Raw genomic sequence first — 14,602 nt, forward strand, 5'->3', positions numbered from 1 at the left:
AGGAGCTGGAAGCAGTCCTTTGTTTCCAAATTTAATGGGGCGATAATAATGTTTGTGTCTGGGTATTACCTCTGTTTCTGTAAATATAGCTGGTAAATCTTTCTTCTCCCAGAATTACTTGTCTCAAAGCTATTCACAGATTTGTTTTCAGTAAATGAATTTTTTCAGTAATTTGAGTTTTCGGTAAACGAACTATTTGACTAAAAAATAAAAACAGGAAAGGTTTATTTAGCCCTAATTGTTGTAATAGTGCTACAGTTATGAAGCATGTAGTTGAAGACGTAAGGAGCTAGCGCAGTCCTTGGGGTGTGAGAGAACAGCAGGTCCTGCCTGTAGGAAGAGCAAGATCCAAGACTTTTCCGACGTTGTCGTCAGCAACAGGAATCGGCCAGTGGCTTTCGAAAGGTATTTCACACATCGCTCTCCTACTGTTCGCTGCTCCGATAACCCAAAGTATGTTTTGCTCGTACCCCAGCTGGGAAGCATTAAAGTGATTCTGCTTCGGCTTTGCGTAGTGAGCAGAAAAGAAAAGAAAATAAGGCACTGCCTCGTTTGCAGAGCTGCCTGGTTGGCAGCCACGGTCTGAGGGACCGGTTTGAGTTAGTTGCTAACGGGAGGCCCCAGGGTCGGTGCCTTTTAATATGTATAACGAAGAAGCTTGAAAAAGATTCCTCATCTCTCTCAAACAGAATGAGCAGGTGGTAAGCTAGCCATGTCAGGCTTGATTTTTCTTGGTAAAACAGTCTGTAATATGTCTGTCTTAAGTACAGAAAGAAGAAAAGAAATTGGAAGAAAAAATGATGTGATAAGCTTCTTGGAGGAAAAAAACCTAGCCAGAAAAGTACAAGAGGCCCCTGGGAAATGGTAGTGGACATGGTGGGTGGAAGCATTAATTCATAATTAATTCCAAGGTTAAAGGCAGGGCCAAACCCTGAGCAAATGCAAAACTTCACAGCTAAGGCCTGCAATTTGATTGCCACCGTGCTGCCGTCCTAATTTTGTTTCCCACCAGTGAGGGCTGGATCGTTCGATCGTTTCCTTTACACATGTTACAGCTCAGTGGGATTCCACTGACTTCCATAAACCGATGATTTAGGCCACAAATTCCTTCCTCTTGCAACCTCTGTGGGGTTGCAGCCGCCATGAATTAGGTAAATGACCGTCCTGAAAGCTTGCGCATCTTATTGCTTGGTAAAATTACAGTACCAGAACTGTAAGTTTGCTAGGCTTGTTACTAGGTAATTGGAGAAGGTAAATCTTCTTCCTATCCCTGGATATATTTTACAGAACACTTAACTTTGCTCTTCTCGGCTAGTCCAGCGTGTTTAGTGCGATGCTCCAAATCAATCTGGAGCATTTACTTTCCAGGTGATCTGTGTGCATTATGTTATTAAAGAACCTTAAAAGCTGTTTGTCTGGCAAATGAATAACGGACTTAGTGTTAATCATAAAATCAAATTATGCTTTAGAAATTAGCTGTCGAAGAATTTACTTGCGCAATCAGCAGCGTGTGGTTTTCATGGTGAAAATCAAGCTGGCACAATGTAAAACAAATTGCACGCGGTATTTAATCAGCCTTATCATCGCTTGAGTAGGCTGAGATGAGATGAGTTTTGTCACAAAGATGAAACAAGCTTTAGCTATCGGGCTCAGATTGTAGTATCCCCGAAAAATCAGCAGGTTGCGCTAGTTGATCAGCCAAAAGACATGTTTGGTCATGTCGTGTTAAATACCTAACGTGCTGTAGAACACCTAAATATATGGCCTTTATCTGCAGCTTATACTTACGTATGGAAGAAAGTCGTGTTCTTGTGCACAATTCTGATTTAAAACTCCACGTGGAATTTCTTTTGCCTTTATTGATGTGATTGCCAGGCCTGAGCCATGCAGGTGTTAGTTGGGAGGAGGCAGGAACATAAAAGGAGACTTTCTGCTACCTATGTCCTGTCTTCTGAGAAAATGAACCACTGGCTGAATCCTCCAAAAGCCCTTTAACACTTGGAGAAGTAGAAGGGAATTGCGCAGATTTGGATTACAGCTGGGGCAGTTTGGACTTCACAGGCTGGGATGAGGCTTGTATCTCCGTCTTGGGGCATAAACCCCAACATGGCAACGAAAAGGATCCCGGCAGCAGGGTGAATTAGCACGGAAACAAAGCGGTTCTGGATGGTCCAAGTTTGCCGGCTCTTTCTTAAAATGCCCGGTTGCCCCGTTCCCTCCTCGCAGCATCCCTTCCCCTCCCCTCGAGGACTTCTGCAGCTCTTACCAGCCCTTTACTTTCTTCCGGGAGTCAGCTAGGAATTGCACTTTCCCTTCTTCCTCAGCCGCTGATATGTTATCAATAGACTGAAAAAATACAGCTGGATTTACTCATGCCGCTTGCCACAAGCGCAAAGCCTAAAGCAGAAAGCGGCGTTTACCTTTTCCTCCCCGCTGCCGGAGCCGCTGCCCCGGCGCGTCCTCCCTTGGAAGCTTTAACTTTCGCCGCCCGCAGCGGCCCAAACTGGGAGGTCGCAGCAAAACCTGGCGGAGCGTCATGCTGCGAGCTGCTTCTCCGCAAGGCCGCCGCGCTCCCGGCGGCGGGCAGCGCCGGCTCGGGGCCCTCTCCGAATTGCAGCGGGGCAGGGGCTCGCGCCGGGAGGTCTCGGCTGCTGTTCTGCATTTGTATCCCTCCCCGGTCCCTGATGCCACCCACGTCCCGTGCGTTAGAAGGGGGGTGATGGGATCATCTGTCCTTATTAACGTCTTCCTGCTGCGTGTGGCAGCTGGGGGGACAAGCGTGACGGGGAAGAGCTTGCTTGCCCCCAAAAAACAGCGTTGGATCATGTTCTGACTCCCGTATGGTGACTAAAATCAAGCATAAATGTTAATGACAAAAAGCAGTCTGTGTGTGGCAGAGGAATCCTGAAGCAGGAGTTTGGGGGAAAAGGAACAAGTTTCTTCATTAACGTTGTTTTACATTTTTTTGAGGCAGGTCCCAGGAAAGGGGTTTTGGCTTTATACGGGGTTTTTTTGCAAGCTGTGTTTAAAAAAAAAAAACAAAACCCAAGCCAAGCTTTGTGACAGCACCAAAAAAATTTGAAACAATTTGGAGCGAAACCTTCCTTTAATAACATCACTTCCCATACATAAGCAAAGGGCAGATTTGGGGCTTACTGAAGAAATACGGCTGCAAAGCGAGCAGAGAAGCGCTAGCTTGGCGTGTTACAGCACGGGTGGCGGCGTGGCTGGTGGCCGTCGAGAGAACCTCCTTCTCCCGAACAGATGCTCTTCCCTTCGCGATTGCTTCAGCATTCGTTTGGCTACTAACGCGGCGGCGTGCAGGGGATGTCAACAGCTTCAACGCATTTGTTCCACCTCGCTCTGGGCCCCTTGGTGTGCAGCTAACCACCAGCGTTTTGTTCGAGGGCGCGTTGCTTGCTTTGTAGAAAGCAGAGCCCCGTTCTAGGTTCAGTGGCTTCCACTTTGCTCAAGTGACGGTCCACGCGCAGGCAATTTAATGAATACACAAGCGATGGGCTGAAAGCTTCGTTTCCGATGCGCCGTCTTCCCTCTACAGGTTGGGCGTCGGGTCGGTTAAGTCACAGTTCTGGACGTGGACGTGGGAGGTGATGCCTCGGTACACGCTTTGCATGGGCAGCAGGACACCGATTTTCTCGCCCTTCCTGACGGCGCCGCTGTGCTTGACCGGTTTGATGTAGAACATCTTAATGCAGAATCCTGTTAACAGGGGACAGGCAAGGGAGGGGGAACCGCTGCTCCCATGAAATGGTTCAGAAACCCGACAAAGTCATAAAATTCAGAGGCAAAGTGTAAACGACAGGCAAAAAGACCGTTTGAGCTATGGCAACAGGAAAAGTTGCAGAAAATGTGATGCTGCAATAGCATCGAGCGTAGAGATTAGGAAAAGGAGTGAATTAACAGGGAGAAGAGTGGGGAAAAGGGACAGCTGTGGGTAAAACTGCATGAGCAAGTAAAAGGCACGCTGCTGTTCCTTTAATTATCCAAAATGTGCAAATGCACCAGCCCGACCCCTTTGATTTTTTAAATGGAGATGAAATGCTATAATCTGTAGTTATCACCCTCATCCCTTGTTCCCCTAGTGTTTGAAAGGATGATTAACCACAGCTGGTTCACGCACAGATCTCGCCATCAGTGGCACCCAGAGCATGGCCCAGTTACGTGCATGAGAGGCTGCAACCACATCTGGGTGTCAGCTGTAAATGCTATTGTGGAGGGTTGTTTCTAAAAGGGCCTCTGATTGCCATCAAAATTACGGGATTATCCACCTGGATGTAGCCCGGTTTGCTCTTGCTATGACTCGGGCATCCTGCTACGACTCATAACGTTAAGTAACTCAAAGTGTCCTATTGGCCTCTGGTAGCGGTTGGATTTAGCAGGTCTCGCAGGACCCGGCTCCCCAAGGCCTCCCGTTGTATCTCTGCTTTCTAGAAGTATTTGCTGGTTATCGTCCTCTCAATCTAGCGAGTGCGCTTTTTCTGTGTAAACAGATCCTGGATTTCTAGGTTATCCTTTCGCTTGGATTCCCATGCCACAAAACTGCAGTTCTGGCCGAGTTCACAATTTTGGGCTCATTTTAAAATCCTGCAAACGAACCGGAGCTCTGCAATCAGGGTTTGTAAAAGGCACGTCTTAAAGCTTTGGTACCTGATCCGGAAAGCTGCACTCCGTCATCGATGGCATTGCCATTGCCGTACGGCCTGGCTTGCCTGTCAATCTTCCCCGTGAACGGCGCGTAGACCGTGGCCCCATCCTTGCACACCACGTCCACCCCTCTGTGTCGCCCCCCGCCTCTGCAAAAGAAGAGCAAAGCGTCCACGTGTCCGTACGCGGCGGATCTGCACCCGCCCTTCCAGCTGGGAACCCGAGAGGAGCACAAGTGCTCCGGGGCAAAGCTGCTTCGCCGGTGGGAGCCCGCGTCTGCCCAGCGATGGCTCAGCAGACGGAGTCACCCTTGGGCCTTCGACAGAAGACTGGAAATAGGGTACCGTGGTCTAAGGAGAGGAGGACAAGGTAAGATACTGTTTTACAGTGGCTAAAACTGCCAGAAAAAGAGGGCAAGCTCCGTGGACACGGTTCCAAAGTTGAAATCTCTTTGTGTTTGGGTGAGCTCCGGGCAAGCTTTTCCAGAGGATTTTAAGTCTCTGAGAGCACCGAGTCTTCCACCCCCCACCCCATTCCTCTTGCCCACTTTTTTAACGTTTTCTTTTGTTTTTAGGAATTTCTCCAGTGCAGCACGGCCGCCCGTCTTCACCTGGGGCGGTTGTATCCACCGCAGCCCTTGGAGTCGCAGCCTCTGATTTTGTTTGCAGCTTCGCTTGAGCAGATATTTGCCCACTGTGCTGCGGCAGCTAGAAAAAAAGGAAAGAGAAGAGCAAAAGATGAAACCCCCAGGCTAGAAATAGGATTTCCCAGCCCCTGTTATTTCCTAGCTGCTGCTGCTAACTTCCCTACGGGGCTAAATGAAAACCTGAAGGCATGATTGAAGGTCTGTTGAAATCGATAGTAAGGCTCCTCCGGGCTTTGCTGTAGCCATGGATCAGGCTTCAGGGAGCTAGAAAGTTAGTCATCTTTTATTGCAAGTTAATTTTAGGAATGCAACAAAACAGATCTTTTCCTGTTTTCTGTTTTGCCCAGTGACACCTGAGGGCGCTTAAAGCAGTGACGTTAAAGCAAAAATACAGAACAAATGACAGAGAATAGGTCTGGAGGGGATTTTGCCCTCAAGACGGGCAGTGCCTGCAGGTGAACCGATCCACCCCTGGATCTCGTGACATTGAACCTCAGCTATGAAAAGATGGGGCTGAGAGAGACCCAGCAAGCCCACTCCTGCTCCCTGACGTGGGAGCCGGTCCGAAGCCAAGGCTGTCACCTAGCTTTTACTAGTTGCGCTTTCTACCTTGCAGCCAGAATGGTGCATCTCCATGTTTCTTATTGCCCTCTCCAGCCGTCATCCCCCGCTGTCGAAACCCTGCTGCTCCTGTGGCTCTAGCGTTGCCCTGCGAGGGGACGACGGGGGAAAGGCAACGCCGGGCTGAGGACCTTCAGCAAGCCCTGCTCGCCCCACCACAAGGACGGGGGGCTTCCAAGTGCTGCTGCTGCTGCTCCCCGCGGTCCCTACGGGCTGGGAACGGGGCTGGTCTAGCGCAAAGCAGCGAGCTGAGGGTCGTTCCCCGGTGTGCGTGATGCCGCCACGCCATCCCTCGTGGTCCCTGGGAGTGTGCGCAAATAGAGGAAATGATCCGTTTGCATCAGAAGGATGGGTGTTAAAAGGATACGGGAAACCTCTAATGCCTTCCTCCAGCGAAACAGCCCTTTGTTCTAGGTGTTCTTCGTTTATTTTAACGGATTATGCATTCTTTGTGAAAGCAAAGGTGATAACGTTAAATACAGAAACATCTGTGGCAGCACTTCATGCTCAGCAGGCTGATCTTTAAGCGAAAGGCTTTTAAGAAAAAATACATGCTGTTAATAACCGAAATGCTTTAACCTGCCCTTTCTTATTGAATCACCACAGATTGTTGCTCCTCAGAAGATTTGACTACAATTCTTTACCACAACTAAAGAGGCTTTCCCAGGGAGGTTTCTATGCGATGTGAGGGGAGTTATTTTTGAAAGCATAAAACGGCAGTCAAAAATAAATCAGTTCCTATATCCTTACAGATGAGCTTCAGCAAAAAAAAAAAAAAAAAGAAGGAAAAAAAGAAAAAAGGGAAAGAAGGCAGTTTGCAAAGAGCAATGTTTACAAAAAAAAATCTGCTAACTTACCGCTGGAGATTGCAATTGCGAAAATGACTGCTGTGACTCGATGCATTTTCATGTGCCTTGGGAGCTCTGTTTTCACACTGAAAGGTCTAAAATACTTTGCTTTCTATTTATACATCCCAACAGAGGCTGTAGCCAATTTTTTGCAGCCAATCAGAAAATTTATGTGACACTAGTTCTTTTGCTTCCAGATTCAAGCCAAATAGCAAGAATGGACAACAACCCTGGCTTTGAGGTGTACCAGCAGCCCGGCTAATTGGTGGTGTAGCGACTCCAACCTATTTAGCAATAGTAGCTAAATACTATTTTGTTTGCAACTGAACACTGACTTTTAAAGCCAGACTTTAAGGACAATTTATAGCTATTTCTCTTCATTCCTGCCTCTTGCACAATCCTGGAGTTTAGCAAGATAATTTGGGTGGAGAAAGGGAAAAGAATTCAAATGAACTTTAAAAATATCTGGGCAGATAAGTACCTCGTGCTCCCACCACCGCTGCTGCTGCTGCTTCTTGGAAGAAATTGAGCCAAGTGGACTCATCCTCAAAGCCCTCAACTTTGTGCTGGTAAAGCTATGTATTCTGATCAGGCAGCACTTAAAACGAGACCCTTTTACCCCATATTTATTAATAAGTCAGCTTTATTATGCCCCCCAGACACTGCCGTGTCACTGATGAGATACCTTCAGTGCGACCAGGGGGAAGAGACACATGTTTACAATCTTCGCTGTGCCTGAACGGAAAAAGTAAGAAACCCTATAATATTGTGGCTGAACAAAATTACAGGAAATTCAAGAAATAGAGAACCCTGGAGCACGAACAAGGCCATCGCGGGAGTTATTTCTGGGAAGGGAGGGAATGTGATCCATTGGTTTATAGCCAGGAACTGGAAGTTGTTTGTCTTCTTGGCTCTTTGAGGGCCTGGTCTGTGCCACTGGGGAGCCGCTGATCATTTTGTTTCTCTGTGCAATAAAAAATGAAAGCCAAAGATGCGTGTGACTTTGTGCCGGGGCTCTTAGCTGTGATGCTGTGCCCTTGCCATCTCTCTTTCATGGTATCACACGAATGCATAGAGATTGGCCATGCATCCCAAAAATGAACCAAAAGGAGCGTGTAGGTGCAAGGGGTTCAAACGTATCGTCGCCAGCAATGTTGACATCAGCTGTCAGTGGGTGTGCAGCTGAACATAAATTGTGTTTTACAAGAAAAGAAGGTGGTCCCATCAGGATATCTTCAAGACTTGCATGCTACCTTCTCCCTTTCCCCCTTTCCCAGCAAAGTATCATGCAACTATGTCACTTAAGCTTGTAATAAGTTAATAGTGATAAGGAAGCAGCTTTGCTTGGACAAAACTAACACCTGAAAGCAGTCAAAGTCTGGCTAGAGGGAGCTTTCACTGCCTGGATGGAGACTTCAGCAAGCCCGATGCTATGTGAGATGTTTCAGGTCTGAAAGACCCAGTGCAAATCCAGGCAGGTTAGGAGGGGAGCTGGGCAGGCCCTGCGAGGGGAGAGGTTTTAACTGCTCACCAAAACCCTGCTCCATTTTCTCTCCAGAAGAAACACTCCACTTTTACCATTTTCCTGTTCCTCAGGTGTAGAGGGGGGAAATATATTTGAGTGTAACATTTTGAAACAGTACATTCAGACAGAATATGCAGGAAAAATGATACCTAGCTCTCTGTACAATGCTTCTCATGCCTAGGTCTCAGCTAAACCAGTTCAGATAAAACAGCATTATCTTAAATTCAGTTTGTTAACTGCTAATTCTGTTAGAGACTTACCAGTTGACGTCAAAGAGAAAAAGAGAATGAGTGAAGTAATTCTGTGTATCTCATCAGAAGCCAGTGCTCAGAAAATTAGCTTTTTTTTCCCTTAGTCTGTTACTAACAAATATCCTGAAGGCCAAAGTTTTCTGCCAATCCAATTTCAAGCTGCACATTAAGTTTAGTGCAGAGGAGGCACTTACCATGCTGCGATACAGCAGGGAAACCACCGGCTTCAAGGGCATTCTTCAAGCACAAAACTAAGCCGTAACCTGCCTATCTACGCGTGGAGTCTCTGAAGGCGGACGTTTGCCCGGACTCGGAGAGAGTAGCCCCAACAGCTAACTTCTGTTCGTATCCTTGCTTAGCAGCGTCTCCAATGAGCTTGGGCACGGAGACCTTTGAAAATGCGCATGTGCTCTTGTTTAACACACGGAAATTTGCATTAAAAGCTTTTTTTGGAATTGTGGGTTCCCAGGCTGGCTATTGGTTTCATCGGGGTCCTTTAATAAAACACTTCCTGGCTTCTTCCAGCGCGTGGAGAAGAGGAAGGTTGCTAATGTCTCCTGGACGTAACTCCCTGTACCCTCCCTGCAAGAGCTTTTGACTTGCTTTTGATTTTGGTAACTGAGCTGAAAAGTTTTTACCGAGCTAATTGAGGGCATTAAGGATGGTGAGGACTAAATTATGTGCTGACATTTTAAGTTATTGCCTGAGATGAAGATCAGAGAGGCAAAGAGCGATGAACGTGGACTTTGCACAAACAGTGCAAGAACAAGGGGCTCCTGGCTCGCCAGCCGTGCGCCCACTGCACACCTTGCATGGGCGCTGGTGAGCGGCTCCTGGGTCTGGAGAGCATCGCAAAGACCAGAGCAACGCAGATCCTCTATCCATTTCTTGACACTTCTCCTCTTTGGTAGCTGTAGCCAAAGTTTTTTGCTTTTGCAGAAAGCCCAGGAGCAAAAGGTGGCAGCAACTGGCAGTTATTTAATTTTGCATTGACGGCAGGTGTGTGAAAGAGTTAATGCAAGGAGCAGGATGAGGAAAAGCCAAGGCAGAGGCTGTGGGCTTCAGCCCCTGAAGGTCTCCTTGGGGAGAAGGTGTGGGAAGCCCTGGGGCAAGGCAAGGCTTTTCTTTCCCTTGCATGGTGAGTGCTAGGAGCTATCCACAAATAGAAGGAAAATGCGTGCGTCTAGGAAAGGTGATCCGCTTCGGCAATGGCTGCAGAGCCTAGACGCTATGCAAGGCGTATGCCTGGAGAAAAAGCAAGAGGAGGAAAAACAGATTATTCCCCATCTTCTGATGAAGCTCCTCAGCTTTGCGGGGAACCCTGTATTTTGTGATTAGCGGGTGTAATTACCGTGCTGCCTTCTCTTGTAGGAACGTGCTCTTTCACAGCTGTGGAGGGGAAATTCCCAGGACCAAATTCACTGTGGGACGAGGAGGCCCAGCACCTCAGCAGGTAGCCTGGGGGCTTCGTGGGCTGAGCAATGCCAGGGGAGGTGGTGCCCGTACCTGCGCGTCTGAGTCTGTGGCATTTAAATGCTCCCGTAAATCTCTCCCAGAGCAGGCAAGGAGTTTCTCCAGGATTTCAGAAACTCGGTAGTAGAGCCCCAGAGGGAATCCAAGTAGCCCCTTTTGGTGTTTTGCTGTTGCTGGGTCCATGTTGTGGCAGTCGCTCAGCCCGGGGGATCGGCAGAGGGACCTCCCGGGCTCCCATCGGTGCTTTACGGGTTTCTGCTGTTGACTTCCACGGGTCAAGATTTCACCCCAGTCCTTTGAAAACAGCAAAAGCACAACCCAGCAGGGTGATTTAACAGGGCATGTGAAGGAGTAAGGATCATTTCTGTTGTCTCTCTGCTGTTTGGAAAGCGAGGGGAGGGAATTTATTTCTCATTCCCAGTTATTGCTCTTTAACAATCCATTTTAAAACTGCTTAATTGCTGCAAAGCGGAGTGAAAAGGTAGCAAAACGGCAAGCTACTCCCCCACAAATAAGCCCAACAGCACAATCAAGTTAAGGGTAATTCAAATAAGATCAAATTTAAAAGACAATGACATTAAGTCCTGGCCCCAAAACTCATCGATGTCATTGAAAGCAATTTCCAAAACTGTAACCATGCTGCTATCTGATAAAGTTCTCCTTAAAGAGAAAGTGTCTGCCTCAAAGCCTGGCGTTTGGCAACAGGCGGTTCTTCCCCCTTATGGAAGGCATGCAAATAGCTGTAATAGTTGCATTTCTGTTTTGCAGATAGAGTACCAAGACGTGATTAAGTTTGTTGGCAATGCTCAAAAGGGTGTGAATGCTCAGCCCAACTGGCGTATGCTGAAAACGCTCTTAGCTCCTTTTCCCCCCACCTTCATTTTTAAGGAAAAAAATAAATTGACAGAACAGGATGTTCCAGAGAACTGTGGTGTCCAGAAGCAGCTGTTTGATCTGCCTCCCCTTCGCTGATAAGATCTTGAACCTTTAAAGAAATAGGAACTAGTTTATTGCCAACTTTTTTTTAAAGAGGAAACTTTTTTCTGCTTGTTTTAACATTTAACGGACTCCTGTAATGCAGCATCTAGCTCGTGCAATGGGCACTGAGGGAAACGCTGGTAACGAAACCCAATTTGATTAATAAATGTAGTTTAGAGAGAGGCTTTGTTGCAAAGTTACGCGGGAAATAGTTTAGAAACACTCAGCCTGTGGAAAAGCAGGGGTTTGTGCTTCCTCAAAAAGCCTTGCTTCAAGCTGTGGAAACCCACAGTGGTTTTTTATTAGTTAATGCAACTGAAGGGGCCATGTGCAATCGTGCAAACGGCCTCGTTGCTCCCGTGCCGACGGCAAGTCGCCTCCAGGCTGGGCTGCCGGAGGCGCCCGTCCTACGAGCTGCAATTTGGGTGGCCTTGCAGCCCGGGCTGCCCTCGTCCCACCAATGAGCCCCTGCCTCCCTGCATGCCGAAATGGTACGGCTGGGTCTGGGGGCTTCCTTGGAGGGAAGCGCCGGCACCGGCCAGCCCCCGCTGCAGGCGCCCGGGAGAGCGGGGCGACCGGCGCCGGGCAGCGATGTTCCTCGGGAGCGTCGCGGGGCGGCCGGGCCGCCGCTGCCCTCTGATGGCAGCCGGGCGAATATAGTCCTTCCCGAGCGCCCCGTATTTTCTTTACATCCGTATATACACAGACGTGAGATTTGTGTGTGTATATGCGTATATTTTTCCTTCTGCCCTTTTTTGCTTTTCTTCTCTGTCTCATACGCATAATCCAATCCCTCGAAGCACCATCCCAAGCCCTTCGCGTTACTGCTGCCGCTCGATCTCTGGTTAAGGGAAATGCAGCTTGACGGAGATACTGATCGCCTTTTCTTTCTTTTTGTTGCTTGGCGGGTGCAATTCCTCCAGCGTCTGCGCGCCAACGACGCGCGGAGTCTCCCCCTCCCCTGGGCTGTGCTCTTCAGCTGCCGTGAAGCGTCGAGCCCTTTGCTGCTGTTGCAGGAGGTTCGTGGGCAGTAACTCGTGGGCGGCGAGGGAGTAATGCCGGTCCGGGTCTGCAGGCAGCGGGAAACGACGCCTGCAGGGCGGCTCGGGGAATTTCCATCGTTGCAGCGTGTTTATTCCACCACAAATAGTTTAATTCAGAATTCCACGTCGGCCCCGAAGTCTTTCAGTGCCGGGACTTCAAATCTCCTTTACCCACGGCCCCAGCCAGCGTCAGCCTGCGAACGGCTCCTACAGCGCTCGGGCATTGGCGGTACGGATGATTGCAGAAGGCCAGGGGGGAAAAAAAAGGTTAAAAATAAATGATACAGCCATTGTAGGGATTGCTCTTCTCTTTCCTGCTCAGCTGGTTTTCTTTCACGCTTTAAAAGGCGCTGTGCTGGGTTTCGCAGAGCTGCAGCCTAGGGGAACGTGGTGCGGGAGCGGAGGCCGGCTTCGCCCGCCAGCCGCCCCACAGACCCGCCGGCAGCGCCGCGCGCGGCCCAAGCCCTCGCAGCAGCGACGGCTCCGCGGGTGGGAACGGCCCCTTGGCGGTGCTCGGAGAGGAAACCGTATAATTATAAGCCACTGTCTGGCCTAAAGCGCTGCTAAGCATTTAAGCTATCGTGTTTCGAGGGCTCATTCAAGGATATTTTTAGCGTTGGGGAAAAAAGTTGCTGACTCTAGATCAAGTGTTTCCTCTTAAAGTCTACGGTCCTGATTCGGAAAAATGAGCGTGTGCTTAGATGTCCTTCTAGAACGACGCCGCTCTGCTCTGCCGTGTCCAAGCCCTAACGTGGCAAGCGTCTCCGTAGAGGAGAACTGGGCCTGAGCTACAAATGCGGAGAAAGCCCAGCTTGCATTAAAAATAACAGTAGTAAAGTCTGCTACTGCTAACAAGTAGGTATCTGTCTAAACAGCATTCCTCTTGCGCACGTGCTTAGGTTACACCACGCCCGCCTTCGCCGGAGTGGAGGCCAGCGGCGCTGAAGCCAGGGCCGTGAACGGCGCCGCGGCAAGCGCTCTTCAGCGTGGGGAATTAGCAGTGCTGCAGTGCTGACTCGAAAGATTATTATTTTTTAAACAGAAATATTTTCTTAATAAAGGAAAGGCATCGTTAAACTGTTGCGGGCCCACGAGAGGAGGAAGACCTGGGTGAAACCCTTGCTGCAGGGAAAGGGAGAAGCGAGCGCGGCCGAGAGCCACAAATTGCGAAGCCAGAGGGGACCATCGCGATCGCCTCGATTAATTCTTGTTCAAGCTCGAAAAACATCCCGTTTAAATTAAACGCTGCCAATGAGCATCCGAGGATAACTTTTTCCTCTGGGTTATGAGCCTCAGAGCTAACGATCTGTGTGTTGTTAATGACCTGTGCTGCGTCCCGAGCACCTCCTGGGCTCTCCCGGCCGTGGTTCGGGTGACGCAGTTGCTTTGCAATGTCCTAAACGCTGATCCCAGCGGGATCGGCCACCCGCTGCCGAATACACACTTCGGGTCCGATAGCTGTGCTGTGGATTTGTAAATAGTTCCTCCTTGTGCCATTAAATCCACAGCTCGTTCTTCACCCTCGTGTCTTATCGCTTGAATTGCTGATAGTTTTCCTGTACGGCTTCTTTTGGAAAACAGCATTTCTTGCTATGCAATTTCCTTCCGTGAGATGCTGTCTGGCGAGGGTTAATTAAACCCTCCCCAGGTGTCACCGCATCAAAGCATTCTCCTCGGGTTTGTGGGATTTTTGTTCTTAAGAAACAATCAAGTGTCTGCAGGTAGCCGGCCGCGCTCCTGCAGCTCTGATAAGAAATTCCTACCTGTTCCGAGTGGTTAGATTGATGGAAAACACAATGAAAATGTACAAGAAATGTCCTTCTTGGATGCACGGCTTTTGTGAGGTGGTGGAGACGTCTGGCCCTGGAAAGCCTTGCCCAGCTTGCTGTTCGTTATGGAAAACCAGGAGCTTCATCTCAGGCCGCCGTCATCAAGAGGCCGGCGAGGAGCTGGAAGGGGCCTTTCCGGTTTGTCCCATCTCTGCTCTCACGCACCTCGGCACATCTGTCCCCCCAACCCTCCCCGATGCTATTTAGGCTCCAGGGGTGTTTAATTTTCATTACCGTTAGAAGAAAAGTTATCGCTTGTTCATTCGCTCCTGGTCCTGGCTCGCGCTGCGTTTAGCTCGTAGTATTCGGATGCGGCTTGCGGTGCTCGGCAGCTCTGGTTGGGGTGGGAGGTGTTTTGAGGCACGTTATGATTTCACCGGTGTTGTGCCGTCCCTTCGAAAGCACGAGACGTTTTTAGAAAAAATATCTTCTCTCGTTCAGGACAACGCGTCGGGTATTAAGTGTGTGTCTCAGTGGTTCTTTTCCGCGCTCTCCGGCAGAGGGTGCAGTAGCTTTTCGTTTCTGCACGGCTGATTTTCTGGGAAAGCATGTCTGTGCCCCTCGCTGTAGCTTGTTCTTTTTTTAAAAGCGAAAAGGAGATTGCAGGGGCCTTTGCTGGTTGAAAACTAAAATTATTTAACGTCCACATCAAAAAACATTTCGAAGAATATTTGCCCAGCCAGGCAGGAGGAACTGGGTACAGCAATCACGGAGCCCTTCTCC

At 49.1% G+C, this 14,602-nt stretch overlaps 1 protein-coding gene across 1 annotated transcript; it reads right to left on the reverse strand.

Moving 5' to 3' along the window:
* Positions 1-3,511: 3,511 nt before the first annotated feature.
* On the reverse strand, positions 3,512-7,277 carry LOC112964858 (leukocyte cell-derived chemotaxin-2-like). The gene is made up of 4 exons (XM_026063454.1): positions 6,790-7,277; positions 5,276-5,372; positions 4,669-4,814; positions 3,512-3,720 (listed from the first exon to the last, which is right to left on the reverse strand). Exons 1-4 carry the CDS (start codon positions 6,839-6,841, stop codon positions 3,554-3,556), a joined length of 462 nt encoding a protein of 153 aa, XP_025919239.1. The 5' UTR covers positions 6,842-7,277; the 3' UTR covers positions 3,512-3,553.
* Positions 7,278-14,602: the final 7,325 nt, after the last annotated feature.

The sequence above is a fragment of the Apteryx rowi genome, unplaced genomic scaffold, assembly GCF_003343035.1.
Source record: "Apteryx rowi isolate R43461 unplaced genomic scaffold, aptRow1 scaffold_2, whole genome shotgun sequence".
Lineage (NCBI taxonomy): Eukaryota > Metazoa > Chordata > Aves > Apterygiformes > Apterygidae > Apteryx > Apteryx rowi.

Coding starts and splice junctions, on each gene's coding strand:
- LOC112964858 (XM_026063454.1), bottom strand. CDS start 6,841: ATGAAAATGCATCGAGTCACAGCAGTCATTTTCGCAATTGCAATCTCC. Junction 5,373..6,789: donor CGCAATTGCAATCTCCAGCG/GTAAGTTAGCAG, acceptor CTTTTTTTCTAG/CTGCCGCAGCACAGTGGGCA. Junction 4,815..5,275: donor GGTGGATACAACCGCCCCAG/GTGAAGACGGGC, acceptor CTTCTTTTGCAG/AGGCGGGGGGCGACACAGAG.